At 40.6% G+C, this 14,848-nt stretch overlaps 1 protein-coding gene across 1 annotated transcript in view; it reads right to left on the bottom strand.

The window, feature by feature from the left end:
* Positions 1–2,951: 2,951 nt before the first annotated feature.
* LOC134543309 (probable ATP-dependent RNA helicase DDX46) overlaps positions 2,952–14,848 on the bottom strand; it is a 30,322-nt gene continuing 18,425 nt past the window's right edge. The window contains exons 14-20 of the mRNA XM_063388238.1: positions 14,020–14,408; positions 12,414–12,564; positions 10,749–10,860; positions 9,984–10,112; positions 7,170–7,333; positions 5,926–6,099; positions 2,952–3,679 (exon numbers count right to left, since the gene is read on the bottom strand). Of these exons, the coding sequence (XP_063244308.1) occupies positions 3,437–3,679; positions 5,926–6,099; positions 7,170–7,333; positions 9,984–10,112; positions 10,749–10,860; positions 12,414–12,564; positions 14,020–14,408 (1,362 nt within the window). The 3' untranslated portion in view covers positions 2,952–3,436. The remainder of the gene's footprint in view (positions 3,680–5,925; positions 6,100–7,169; positions 7,334–9,983; positions 10,113–10,748; positions 10,861–12,413; positions 12,565–14,019; positions 14,409–14,848) is intronic.

The following is a 14,848-nucleotide window of genomic DNA, read 5'->3' as shown; positions in this document are numbered from 1 at the left end:
CTTTTTATGGTAACGATCGTGGTAACGCAATATATTAAGTTTTCAGTAACTGTAACTGTAACTGAATTACATTTTTCTGCCTTAAAGTAACGATAATTGTCGTTACTTCTTGCGTTACATTTTTTAAATGTATTTCTTATTGAACGAACAACGATTTGTTGATTTTTTCAATCCCAGAACGAAAATCCCGACAAGCATATTATTTGCAATGTTATTGTATGTACTTGTAAAACTGCTGTTGGCTAGCCTGCGCTCGTATTTTTATTGTCATTTATTTAATATTTGCGACATGCGGGTTTACTGCTGTACTGTTTAATTAATTAACCTACCTGTGCACATGCGCGAAAGCAATGACATAATCTAATGAAGCGAGAAGCCCAGAAAGCAGTCCAGAATTTTCGTTGCCGTGGCCTTCATATTCTAATTTTTTCGAAGTTCGGTCGAGTAATAAAAATAACCTTATTGTGAAGTGCTTATTGTGTGGTGCTGCGAACAATTTTGTAGTGTGAACTAATTACTCAATGTAATTTAAGACCTATTTAATTTTTTTCAGTTGAAAGAAACATATATCTTTACTAAACACAATATGTTTTATTAGCTTTTAATTATAACAATTTTACGTATCACATTTTTAGTTTTTCACAAAGTAACTGTTAAAGTAACTTACAGTTACTTTTATCAGAACTGTAACTGTAACTGGTTTATTTATCAGTAGTGTAACTTGTAGTTGTAACAGGGTTACATTTCCAATGGAGTATTTGTAACTGTAACTGAGTTACTTTTTAAAAGTAACTTTCCGGTCCCTGTGAATATGTGCATAAATAACTAACCTATGTTGGTTTTCTAATAAATATCACTCCACGAGTAAGTATAAATTGTTTAATTAAAATACCTCAACAGTCAAGTGAAGTTCAGTATCTGCCAACCGACCGGTCGCGGCGCCAGCAAGTGACGTGTCTGCTGGCTCAGAGGACGAGGAGGAAACTCTAAAAATAAACCAGCCAAGAGAGAGTGTGTGTTTGTGAGAAATAGTGTGTGAGAGTGTGTGTGAGTGAGAGTGTGTGAGAGAGAGTGTGTGTGTGTGTGTGTGTGAGAGAGAGAGAGTGTGTGTGTGTGTGTGTGTGTGAGAGAGTGTGCGTATGTAAGAAATACGTTAAAGTTAATTAAAATACAGTCGCATCCTGCATCGTTCAGAACAAATATGGGCTACATTACACATACGCATTGCACCACAGTAAAAAAATAAAAAAAAAAATAAAAAAAATAAAGGCAGCAAATTGATGGAAATTTACCGTCAATAGCGCGCCGTGTGCGGAGGAACGTCATTCATTGTACTCGATCAGCTGTTGTTACGGCGCAGCGTAGCCGCCGGCTGGCTCTCTCTGTTCTCTGAGCTGCGCATGCGCAGTATAACTCCACTCAAAGCTCCGCCCAGACTCGTGACCTTCCGTCAGCAGCAAGCCAATAGATGCGAGCTTAGCGGAAAAAAATATAAGCTCCACCTCCCGTGTACCAGTTTTGTCCAGTTCTAATACCAGTTTATTGGTATACGCACCAGTTTTCTCGCTGCCGTGACATGTTCAAGTTTACGTTCATTGTGATGTCTTGATACCAATAATTAATTATTTACGACCTCCAGAAATAAATGGTTAGTTTAAAAAATATGTGTCAACTGTACAATACTTCCGAAATTATAAAATACGTATAAAATAGTTACCAAGACTCCGCTCATTTTATCTTGTGAAGTTTGTCTCGTACCAGTATTTCGGCTAAGTTGTGACATAAATACAGTATCAGAACTTAAGCAGCCACGTAATATTCCCGTTACGTTTATACATTCGTGAGTTTACGTTTTTCCCTCGTGCATTTTAGATTGTCTCCTGCTACAATTACTCGGACTTTTACACGCCTAGGCTTAAATTATTAACATGTTTAGAAATAAAAGCAACGTTTCATGTTATAAAATATGTACATTTTGAGATTTAAAATGTTCATTGCCAACTATAAATGTTACGTTTTTCACGATGTTTTTAGGCCTACTAGCTAATCTTATCTACACTTAAAGTACACACAGTATTTTTTTATTGGAGCAAATATATTGTGTGTTAATTATTATTTTATTGATACAAAATATAAAAAAATGTAAACACGGGGCTTACGACAGTGTCAAGTTTTTATTTTTATTTTTACGTTTGATTAGCTCAAGTATTCTTTCTGCACGAATAGGATATAATTTCGATCGAAAATACATCAGCATAACATATTTTATAGACACGGCAGGTCATTTCCCGTGGCAGCAGGACACGGCAACGGCAATTCATTTCAATTGGGGGGGGGAGGAGTCACAAATGGACGTAATTTGGCCTCGCTGGTTGGTACTTACAACTCGGTCGTAAGGACAAATTTTGGAGAACCGTGAGTGTATGTAGAATCTAGGTTTCACTGTATATGACAAACTCATGAGGTATTCTAATTCAAATATTCGTAAGCAAACAAATAATCATTATTTCAAAATGTTAGTATTCGAGGTAGAATGGAATACAAATAATGAACTATCTGTACTCAAACATTTGATTATTCGCACAGACCTAGCGATGATGTAAATATGAAGTTATTGTGTGAAGTGTTTGCACAATAATGGTATGTGATTGTTGCAAATGTCAATAAAGATCGTAGAGTCTCGTCTTCATTGAGTATAATAAACTCAATTTTCGAGTGGAGTCCAGCTTTAGCTACTCGCTCACTTGCTCGACTTGGCTCAAGTTTTTGAGTCTCGGCCCATCTCTAGTAATAACGACTAATTGAGTTGCTGAGTAGATGGCCCGGCATACGGGGGGCAGTTGGCAAATCCACGTCTCGGCATCACCACAGCAAAACCCTCCAACTCTTTAATATCTTACAAAATACAGGGGCGTACATGCACTCGTATTCTGATTCATACTGCACTGACATCTGGCGAAAAAACAAGTTTAATGCCAAAATCGATAAAACACATAAATATGATACTAGCAGCTATACATGATAATATACACTTTTTTAAAAAAAATTTCTTTTGTATTTAACTGGACGAACACAGAAGTGACATTTTAGCAAGTCTTGGAAATTACACGAGTCCTCAACTTTGCAATGAACCTTGTTGACGCAGATGTTAGAACTTCATGACGTTGAAGTCGAGCCTTTTTTACTAAAGTTAATGCTACATAATCCAAGAACAAGCTTCGATAATGCCTGTAGCACGCCTCGGCGACACGCTGGCAACAGTACGACCGTGTAGCGGGCCTTGTTGATGGTGCAGCTACACAGACCTGTAGCAGGCCTCCAAGATGCTGCAAGCTACGCCGTCTCCCGTGACGATGCGACCCTTCACGACCTTGCAGCAGGACTCGGTGCTGCTGTGCGCTGCACGACCTCGCAGCGGTTCTCCTCGACGCTGCACCTACACGACCTTGTAGCGGGCCTTGTTGATGAAGTGGTGCGCCGAGCTCTGCAGCTTCATCAGCTCCTCCTTGATGAGGCGCGTGATCTCTATCTTGGCCTTGGACACGGCCAGCTCGTTGGTGCTCTCGATCGCCAGGTAGAGCTTGCGCTCGCCCTCCGGCGGGGCCTTCCCTTGCGGGAAGTACGTGCCGCGCACCGTTATGCCCGCCTCAGAGTACTCGCTGATCTGGGCCATCGCCTCCTGCCGACAGCACATCGCACCGCTGATCCCAGCGCCCTCGCTACTGCCTTCGGCAAAGCACCCGCGATCGGCCGATCGGTAGGGTACAAGACTATATGGTTTTATTCCCAGAACCATCTCATTTTCAAAACAGGGAGATTTCAGCGTTACTGTTTTTATTTTTATACATAGTCTTTATTCATTTAAAAAAAAAAAAAATGTATTATTCAACTAATATGAATCTAAAACATATTTTACCAAAAACAGTCTCATTTCGATTGACAACCCTGATGCGCTTACACAATAAAATGATTAGTAATAACTAGGGGTGAGCCGATCACCACATTTGCCGATCATGCCGATGCCAGAAATGTGGTACCGATCATGCAGATTTTTTTGACCGATTAGTGCTTTTTTAAGTTGGTTGTAAAATATGCTCCAAATTACTTAAGTTAAATAATTTTACTTGAAACTACTCATTACTGAATACCCTAAACAAATAGGTTACATATATTTATATGACAAACTTTTGATTTAGACACTGATTTTTAGTTGTTCCCATAAACTAATCTGGAAATCTATTAACCCCTTTAACAAAGTCTATAACACACTGTTGACCAACTAATAATCATTGTCACACAATTCGAAAATGAATGTGCTCCAAATTACTTAAGTTAAATAATTTTACTTGAAACTACTCATTACTGAATACCCTAAACAAATAGGTTACATATATTTATATGACAAACTTTTGATTTAGACACTGATTATTAGTTGTTCCCATAAACTAATCTGTAAATCTATTAATCCCTTTAACAAAATCTATAACACACTGTTAACCAACTAATCATCATCGTCACACAATTCGAAAATTAATGTTTGTTTACATTTTTCTGCTTTTTGGCGCGATTTAAAATGCTTTCTGCTTGATATTAAGACGCTGTTCCAACTATATGCCAGCGCCCCCGGCTGACGTGGTATGGCTACTCACGTAAGGCTGTTCCAAACACCGCCACCGTTCGCCCAATCATCTGCTTGCTTTTGTATTTATCGGGTGTCGCTGTTCCAAGGTGACGTCAGTGCCCCGAGCGGTGTACGTAGGCCTTAAAACTTCGCCTGTTTGTCTTATCTATCCAAACATTATGCCGGAAAGGAAAATAAACGCCGTAGTTTTACGTATTTTTACAGTATATTTTTGAGTTTAACATTATAACGTGAGCGTGTGTAAGCTTTTGTTTGCTTTAGTGCATTTATGACTAATGTTCAGTGGCGGCCATGTTGCGGTGTTTGTTCATCAGTGACGAGACAGTATTTTACCCAGTTTTTAAATTTCGCTTAAAAACACTGCGATTTCGCGTTTTAATACTAAATTTAGTGTAAAAACGCTGTATAATGGCGATTTCGCGTTTATCGTCGTTTAATTGCGATCGCGAAAAGAACAGGCCCCTATGCATGACTTATTAAACGATTTGGTGTGCTTTTGTTTACTATTTTTTAACAAATGTACTTTTCATGAATATGTTTATTTTTTAAGAATAACTTTACTTAATTTTTTTTCTGCAGAAAAGATTAAAACATGTAAGTAACGTAAGTGTTACTTTAAAACGTCAAGCAACAGTTCTGAAGCAAAAAATATGTCGGCGCTTTTGTGTTACGTAGAGATTTTTTTGTCTTCAGAAAGCGGTAATCGGCAAAAAGGATCGGCATGCATGAAGCCGTCCCTACGATACTGGGTGTACTGAGTGATCACATTAAGCATGTCACAGGGGTTTCTCCCCCTTTTCTTTTATTACCCGGCGCTCTTAGCCTAATGGCCCTGCCGCCCCGGGGCCCCCACGGGCGTGGATGCTGATCACGCCGCATGCGCAACCGGGAAAGGGCGTTAGAGCGTTGGCTATACACAGGGGCTGAGGCTACCCATCCCAGCATGTGTACCACCTGCCACCCCCTACCCCACTCGGCTGACCAGAAAGTTGGATGCTCCCTTACTGAGTGATCACATATAGACCGTGCAAGGGGTTTCCCCCCCTCCTTTTCTTTTGTAACCCACCGCTCTTAGCGATTAAGCTCTACCGCCCTGGGGCCCCCATGGGCATGGATGTGGATCACGCCGCATACGCAACTGGGGAAGGACGTTAGAGCGTTGGCTATACACAGGGGCTGAGGCTACACTGAGTGATCACAGATAACAGAGAGAGAGAGAGCCAGTGTCCGGGCTGACGGACAGCCTGGGAGGCGTGGTGCGCAGCGGGAGGCGGGGTAGGTACCTTGGAGGTGACGCGCCAGCGCGCCGTCTGCGGGAAGTCGTTGATCTCCAGCTCCTCCTCGTACTTGCGGAACGTCTCGACCGTCTCCTCCTCCGCCTTCTCGTCCTCCTCCTTGGGCTGGTAGTTGAGCTTGTTGTTGAGCTTGGCGGCCAGCTGCTCCGCCACCGTCTTGGCCTGCGAACGGCGTTCCCCGCACGGTGCTCACACGCTTTCAGTCGGGGAACACTCGGGCCGGCAGCTCCCGTCGGTGGAATCCCTCGCCGAATTTACTTTAAAACCCTTTGTGTTGTAGTGGTATTTCTATGATACCACTTTGATAAAAAAAAAAAAACGGTTACTATTCGCAATGTTCCAGTGTTATTGCCGAAATACCTCGCGTGAGTAAGCCTTGTGCTGCTATCTGGCGATCCTAACAAGAACAAGCCAAATTTGGCTGCTTTAATTTTTCCTTCCACCACGTCTGCTAAAAGTTACACAATAGATTCTAATTTATTTTTAATATATTTCTGTGTGCCTCAAAGGGTTAACGAAGGTCTTCTATCCGACTACTCGGGGCGATTTTTTGCAGTCGGGCATTCGCACAATTTTTTTTTTAGAAAGTTTTCAAGCTCATTAAGTTCAGTATTGAAAAGCAAAATAAATCAACACATAAATTAAATTTGAGTGACAAGAGAGTTACGTATTGATATGAGTGCACACATTTTCCGTTCAAAAAATATTCTGGAAACAAATACATACCTACATTATTTCCCACAGAAAAAAAAAATCCCTTTTTTTCAATGTTTTTAACATAGATGTATAAAATTCAAATAAAGTTGACATACATTATTATGCAATTATTTATTTTCTGCAAAATTGGAATATACGGTTCAAAAAAAAAAATATATATATTTTTTTGTTTCTGTTTATTGGTGGAACATAGCATGGGTCCTATCCAACCTCTCGGATATCATGCGGGCCGTTAGATGGTAAAGAAAGACAAAATTGATGCTGTATTTAGTTCTTGTTCGTATAAAACAGTTGATGAAATTTATCGGTGCGTTCCTGTGAAAGTATTAACGTGGAAAATTTGCCAGTTACGATGAAACATTTTCCCGGGTAAATTACCAGAATTTTTTTTTCCACGTTTCCGGAGAACTCAACGTCTCTTAGAGTTAGGTACAAATGCACGCACGCTGTTATGCCCTAGTGAAACAACTGACAGAGATGCAGAGCGGGAGTGAGTATAGGAGAGAGAGACTCACGGTGATGAGGGGCTGGGAGCCGCCCCCCTTGAGGATGGCCTCCGCCGCTTGTTGCGTCGCGCCCTTCGCCTCCGCGCCCAGGTTCTTCGCCATGTTGATCTTGGAGGCGAGCTTGCGGGCCAGCTCCAGCTTGTCCGTCGCGCTCGGCATCATGGGGTTCGGGACTGCAGCAAGCAACCACGCACCACGCTACCGTCTGTCCGCCCGCCCCCTCCACCCCAGCACTTCAATTAATTTTTTTTTGGACGTGATAACGTCTTACAAATAGACAAATGCCGGCTGCACGCACGAAAAAGCATGACTCGTTGCCACGTTCCGCCCGAGCCGAGCGTGGCAAGAACCAGGCCAACCACCGTGCGAGAAAATCTCCTATAATATCAAAACAGGTTTAAGGCGGGCTATTTAAAAGCAGCAATTTAAAAAAAATTTTTTATTTATTTGTCCAATTTCGTCATTTCAAATTAACAAATTGATTGAAATTGATTTTATTTAAGTTTTTTCTATAACTAATTGTTCATGATTATATTTAAAGAAATTATTTAAATTAAATTTGCAAAAACTGTAAATAATATTTGAAAATTAAAACGTACGCAATTATTCATCAATGTTTTCTTATGACGTTATCGCGTAAAATTATCATCCGTAAACCGACTTTACAGACAACCCCTCCTTTTTATAACACACATTATATATACATTTTTGATCCCTTGAAATATAATGTATTAGGGTTCAAGAATCAGTAGCACGCGCCGTGTTATTTTTTCTTCTTCATTTTTTCATAATTACTTTTATCTAAGGGCTATTTCTAAGATTAAAACACAATACCTATCTTGCATTTGTTGTTCAGTCACAAGTGTTTTCAACTTATATTTACTTAGTGTAATATATGATGAAAATATCTGAGACAGAACAATAAAATACAAGACAGATATTGTTTTAATATTTTAGAAATAGTCATTAAATAAAAGTAAGGAAGAAAAGATTAAAAAAAAAAAAAAAAATTATCACGGCATGAGTGACTGAACCTTAAGAGGCCACTCCAGTATTTCAGGGGCACTACGCAACCCGCATTAACCTCATAAGATTCAATGCTATTTTCATTTTGCTTATAACTAATTAACTAATATAGATTTCGAAATGATGCTTGCTTGATATGTAAGACAACGATGCTCTTATCAAAGCCCCTTTCTTCAAAAACGTGCATAAATTATGGTTCAAACCTAGACAATAGACTTATGCATATTAGTAAAGATTAGTATAAAACCATAATTTATGCACGTTTTTGAAGAAAGGGGCTTTGATAAGAGCATCGTTGTCTTACATATCAAGCAAGCATCATTTCAAAATCTATATTAGTTAATTAGTTATAAGCAAAATGAAAATAACATTGAATCTTATGAGGTTAACACGGGTTGCGTAGTGCCCCTGAAACATTGGAGTGGCCTCTTAATAGCAAATTTTATGCAGTTACGCAAGGTTTTCAAAACGTTATGTTATTTGTTTTTTTTTTCAGAAGTAAACCCTATCATAAGACTAGTTTGTTGCATGAAAACCATTTATCTGGCCTAGTGATCCTAACATTCCTTTAGTAATTTTTTTTTTTTTTAAACTTGTTCCCTTTGATTTAAATTGTATCTTGCTAATATAACTTCAAGTTAATGAGTCAGTTTGTTAACATCATTGAGTGTTTAACTGTACGTGGGAATGATCAATAGTGTAATTTATATATTGTAAAATGCTCAATGGCTCTTAATTCATAAATGTAGTAGAGTTTTTAACTTTCAATATGCTAATAAGTAATAACATAGCATCAATGGTAATGATTTTGTAAATGATTTAAGTCCACCACAAGAATGGATTTGAGCCTTCTGTAAGTTACTTTATAATATTTAATTACTGCTGTTTGCTAGGGATGGGAAAAGCTTCGGAAAGTCGAAACTGAATCAAAGACTAGTTTTCTTTGACTAAGACTACAAAAAAAGGCATTTTCTATTGCTGACAGAGTCAAATTAATTCGTAGCTAGGAATCCCAAAAACAAACATGTTCAAGTGGCAAAGGAATCTGATATAGGCATTTCCACACTAAACGTCATCATCACAAATTGTAGGACAATTTTACATAAACGTAGCAGCGTGTTTTTTAAAGTCAAATAAAATAAAAGCTGGAAGCATTGCAAATTTGAAAAAAAAAAAAAAAAAAAAAAAAAAAAAAAATTGTTGGCTTGGGGTTAAGCTAATTTTAGCATCAAGCGTACCAATCAGTGGCCTTAACTTTATATTTATTTGTATAGTTGGACGAGTCCAATGGCAAATGGTTCAAAGTGATATAGTTGATATTTCCTGCTCATAATGATTTCCTCCTTATGTTTTTTTCCGTTCCCTTTTTTTAATTTGAAAAGAGTTATAATTGGGTTCTACTACATGGCCTCCATCAGGGGGCGCAACAACTAAATTTCCAAAGGGGGGGCAATATACCTTTTTATAAAGAATCATCGATCCCCCCTATTGAAGCGGGGGGTCCGGGGGATCCTCCCCTGGGAAAATGTGTATTTCAAGGTGGATAATGGAGCTATTTAAGCAGTTTTATTATCTAAAAATTGATTACACAGCACTTTCTTTGCCCCCGTTTGCCCCCACTTCAAGGTTTCAGAGGGGAGGGGGGGGCAAAATACCATTGCCCCCCCCCCCCCCCCTGTTGTTGCGCCCCTGGCCTCCATACAGTGGTAAGGGTAGCGGATGCTACCAGCTGTGCTACACGGGCCTCTCCGCTGGGTCGGCGAGGCGGGTTCGCACGGCTCCTCGCGGAACACACACCTGCATTGGCGGGGTTGATGCCTCCGTACGGCGCCTTGATCTCCTTCACCGTCCTCTTGGGGGCCAGCATGTTCTCTATCTGCTGGTCGATGTCGTGCTCCAGGTCCTCGTCGTCCGAGTCCTGCAGGCCTGCCAACCACACACACGCCTCGCCTCGCTCGCATTTCCTCGCACGCACGAGCGATGCCCCATCCGCGTGGGCAACGCCTCCACGGTCCCAAATCACCCACAAGAGGAAATTTAAAGTGGACGAAAATTCTTTATTTACATACTATGCACAATTTGTTTTAATGTTATCTACTTCCTGATCAAGGCTTCAATGTGGCCGAGGATCAAAATGAATTTGTATGTTTTGTTTTGCGTTTTTTTCTGTACTCTATTATAATGTTTGTGCTAGTACCATTTTTTAGGCCTAATAAAATAACAACTCACCTTGTTTGAAATATAAGTTCACATTTCAGATAATTCATTAATTTTCTTACAGACTTGTGGCAATGTCAATAATTAACATGTTCTTTTTAAAACAGGACGTTTTATTTTATGAAACAGATGAATTCATCACAATTAAAATTCATATTGTCATACTAGTCAGTACTTCTGTAACATTAATTTAAACGACAGCACGTAAACATAAGCAATAGAAAAAAAAAGTACTGGAAGAAAAAAGTTTTTTTTTAATGTGTTAACCCAGTGAAACAATTTCCACAAGTATTTTACAGACACCATCGCACAGTGACAGCATGACCAACACGAAGCTGTTCTCACCAAGTGCTGCCTTCTGGAACTTCTTCTTTTCGCTATTCATTATGGATTCCATGTTGTCAAACTTGAAGCCCTTTCCGCTGAATCCTCCCCCCGTGTGCACTTTCTTCCCTTCCTGCAAAACGCACGCAGGTATCAGAGTGCGCACACTTCGAGTTGCAACATTACTTTCTAAACAACACTAAATGTCACCCATGCAAATATGTGCACATTGGCTCCCAAAATCTTACAGAAGAACTAGATATATCGTAAATGAACAGTTACTAAATCATTTCGAGGTGTTCATGAGGCTATTCCTTATCAAATTTTTTCATAGTTTGTGACAAATATTATACACTTGTAACTTGAAATTGTAAATATCCCTGTCCAAGTTAAATTTTTTTGGTAAGCACAAGTAAACCCAGAAAACTGTTATCTTAGTATCTCAGCACCTGGACCTATTTACACACCAAAACCACAAATACGCCTCAATACTTTTCACTAAACTTTAACGACTACTACCCTCTCCACGTCAATAAATCCCTCTCATGAAATCGGCAGCACATGCTCTACCTGTGATGACTTAAACCGTCAGTGTACTCTCTAATTGCTAGAACTCTACCCAGGAGTGTCGTACACTTTGCATTTAAGCATGGAAATAAAAATGCTCTACTTATGAGTGCGGAATGAAACTAAGCTGACTGTTCGCATGTAAAGGAGGGTGTAAATTAACCTTGACAAATACAGATTGCAGGCTTACGCAGCCATTATCTGGACTTGCTTGGCTTCTGGGTTGTAGCCGCATCGAAGGTGAAGATATCACCAACGTTTTGGTCGATGTCGCAGTCGCCATCATCAGAGTAGGTAGGTAACTGCTACCCTAATGATGGCGACTGCAACACTCCGAAACATTGGTGGTATCTTTGCCTTCGACGCGGCTACAACCCAGAAGCCAAGCGACTCACCTTAACACACTAGAACAGCACACAACGTATTAATGCACACATTAACAAGAATTTGGTTATATTCTGTTAGTTGAAAATATGAACTTCCTTGTATTGTGTACGCAGCATCTGTGACGCTTAAAAGTGGGTTTTTAGGTAAACATGTTTACTTTCACTGATGAGTAACTGACTAAAAAGTCTAAGACTGCTCACTGCAGTTTTAACATTTTTAACATAGCTGAAGTGTAATAAAAAATTTATCAGGTTATGTTCAAATAAATATGGCAATACGAATACCCGGTTCTAGCTCTCCCCTTAAGATCTCACGGCATCTGTGCTCTCTGCTTCTCACGACTCTGCTGCCTTATGCAGAAGTAGTCACGGAGACCCTGATGAACATCTCAACCCCACGTCGCCCCCTGGCTGAGGAGAGCTCCCGAGAAGCGGAGCATGCATAAGGAACGGCATCTCGGTAGAAATAATGAAACTTTAGGCAAAGCAATGACTGCGGAAAAAAGTTAATAACAAAAAAAGTTAGTTTAATATCGGCATATAATTTGCGATAATATACAGTAAAGAATTGAAGGTGATTACAAGACAACAATCCCTCCACTGTGTGCAGTCAGCACACACAGCAACGGCCAGCGCCGAGTGTCTCATTTTACAATGATGACTGAAATTGTAGGAATTAGATGGGAGTTTTCTGAAAATGGCCAGAGGGCAGAGCAGGAATGCGATAACTCACGGCAGCCTGCTTGGCCTTGTAGCGGTCCCACAGCTCCCGCACAGGCTCCGGCACGGGAACGATGGACTGCTCCAGGGCACGCACTATGTCACCAGCAAGTTTCTCCTGGTCCGGAGTGATGAAGGTGTAGGCGTAGCCCTTATTGCCAGCCCTGCACCACACAACACACACACACAACTAATCCATCCATGGCTTACGCTTGGGGACGAGATTATACTGTGGATAGCGATAAAACCGAAATATCACCAAAAATATTAATACACCATATAACACCGAAATTCAAGTTAATACACCCCAAAGCACCGAAAATCAATTAAAATAATGAAACTAACAAGCATTTTCAACCAAAACTTATTAATGACAAATAAGTAATCTTTTAAATATTAAATACAATTTAAATAATTTATCTAGCATGAGATTTGTATCACAATTTATTTAAAAATTATTGGAAAAGTTAACTTTTTTTTTTACCCTTGGAACTAATATAAGTAGGTAACTCATATTCATATTACAACAGTAACACATTTTTCAAACATACAAATCATTATATTGTAAAAGTTCATCATGTATCAGTCAAAATGATATTGTTTTGGAGATATTAGTATCATGAAACATTTAAGTTTTAAGTGTCATATTTGTTCAGTAATATGATATTGTTTATTAAATAGATTTCATAAAAAAAAAAAAAAAAAAAAAAACACCAAAATCTCTTCTTTTAAAAGTGAAATTTGCCTGCAAAAAAGCTATAAAAACAGGTCTGTACTTATATTTACAATCATGACCACAAAAAAACTACACTTTAAAAACAACACACGTGTCTGTCTTCAAAGTTTTCACGGGCTACAGTTTCCCATCATCAATCACACTCCAGCCCTCAACTCACACTAGAGTTCTCCCCCCCCCCCCCCCCCCTGGTGTGGTCTACAGTTGAAATACTAGAGAAACAAGCTCACTATGCATTAGGAATTCGCCTTCCTCTCCATTTTTAACCTCTTGGTCTCCTTCACGGTAATCGCCTAATCGGTAGTTGACGATGGAGGCAAAAAGATAATTGGGTGTTTGAAAAAACTGCAACAAGTCAAATTTGAAACAAAATAATGAAGTTAAGCGCTTCAAACAAATTTCAGACGGATTTCCTTCGAATTTTTTTTACTTCTTAACAAAAATTTTTCATTGTTCTTCGAAAAGGGGTTATAATAGAGAGGTAGGGTTACAAACATGGGTTTTACTGTAGAAGTAATATGTACTTTCCTGCCCTCCCTCCTCCGTTTGAACCAGTACCATTTTTAGGCCTAATCAAATAACAACTCACCTTGTTTGAAATATACGTTCACATTTCAGATAATTCATTTATTTTCTTACAGACTTGTGGCAATGTCGTAATTTTAACGTGTTCTTTTTAAAACAAGGCGTTTCATTTTATGAAACAGATGAATTTACCACAATTAAAATTTATATTGTCATACTAGTCGGTACTTCCGTAACATTTGTACTGGATGGTGCGCAGGCCTGGATCTACTGGTGTCTAGTTCCCAAATGTAAAGACCTGAAACACTCGCAGCGTTCACTAAATTGGAAGTCACGCGAGGAAGGGGCAGAGGCTCACCTGCCGGTGCGGCCGCAACGGTGCACGTAGTCCTCGTAGTGGTTGGGGCAGTCGTAGTTGATGACCAGGATCAGGTGCTTCACGTCGAGCCCGCGGGCCGCCACCGAGGTGGCCACCAGCAGCTTCACCTTGCCGCTCTTGAAGTCCAGGATGGTGGAGTCGCGGTCGAACTGGTCGATGCCCCCGTGCAGCGACATGCAGGGGTACGACGCCTTCATCAGGTCCTTGAGCAGCTCGTCGGCGTTCTCCTGCTTGTCCACGAACACGATGCAGCTGCCCAGGGCCTGGTAGTGGCCCAGCAGCTCCAGCAGCTTCAGGAACTTCTGCTCCTCCTCCAGCACCACCACGTGCTGCTCCACCTCCTTGCACACCACGCTGCGGCCGCCCACCTGCCACACGTACCGCGTGCTGCGCTCAGCCACACTGCTTACACACCACGCTGCCGTACCATACTGTGTGCTGCGCTCAGCCACGCTGCTGATTACACACCACGCTGCCGTACCATACCATGTGCTGCGCTTAGCCACGCTGCTGATTACACACCACGCTGCCGTACCATACCATGTGCTGCACTCAGCCAGGCTGCTGATTACACACCACGCTGCCATACCATACCATGTGCTGCGCTCAGCCACACTGCTGATTACACACCACGCTGCCATACCATACGCTGCGCTCAGCCACGCTGCTGATTACACACCACGCTGCCGTACCATACCATGTGCTGCGCTCAGCCAGGCTGCTGATTACACACCATGCTGCCATACCATAAAACGTGCTGCGCTCAGCCACGCTGCTGATTACACACCACGCTGCCGTACCATACCAT

This window comes from Bacillus rossius (genome assembly GCF_032445375.1).
Source record: "Bacillus rossius redtenbacheri isolate Brsri chromosome 9 unlocalized genomic scaffold, Brsri_v3 Brsri_v3_scf9_2, whole genome shotgun sequence".
NCBI classification, from domain to species: Eukaryota; Metazoa; Arthropoda; class Insecta; order Phasmatodea; family Bacillidae; genus Bacillus; species Bacillus rossius.
Note: the sequence above shows the minus strand (reverse complement) of the source record. Positions and strands in the feature narration are given on the sequence as shown.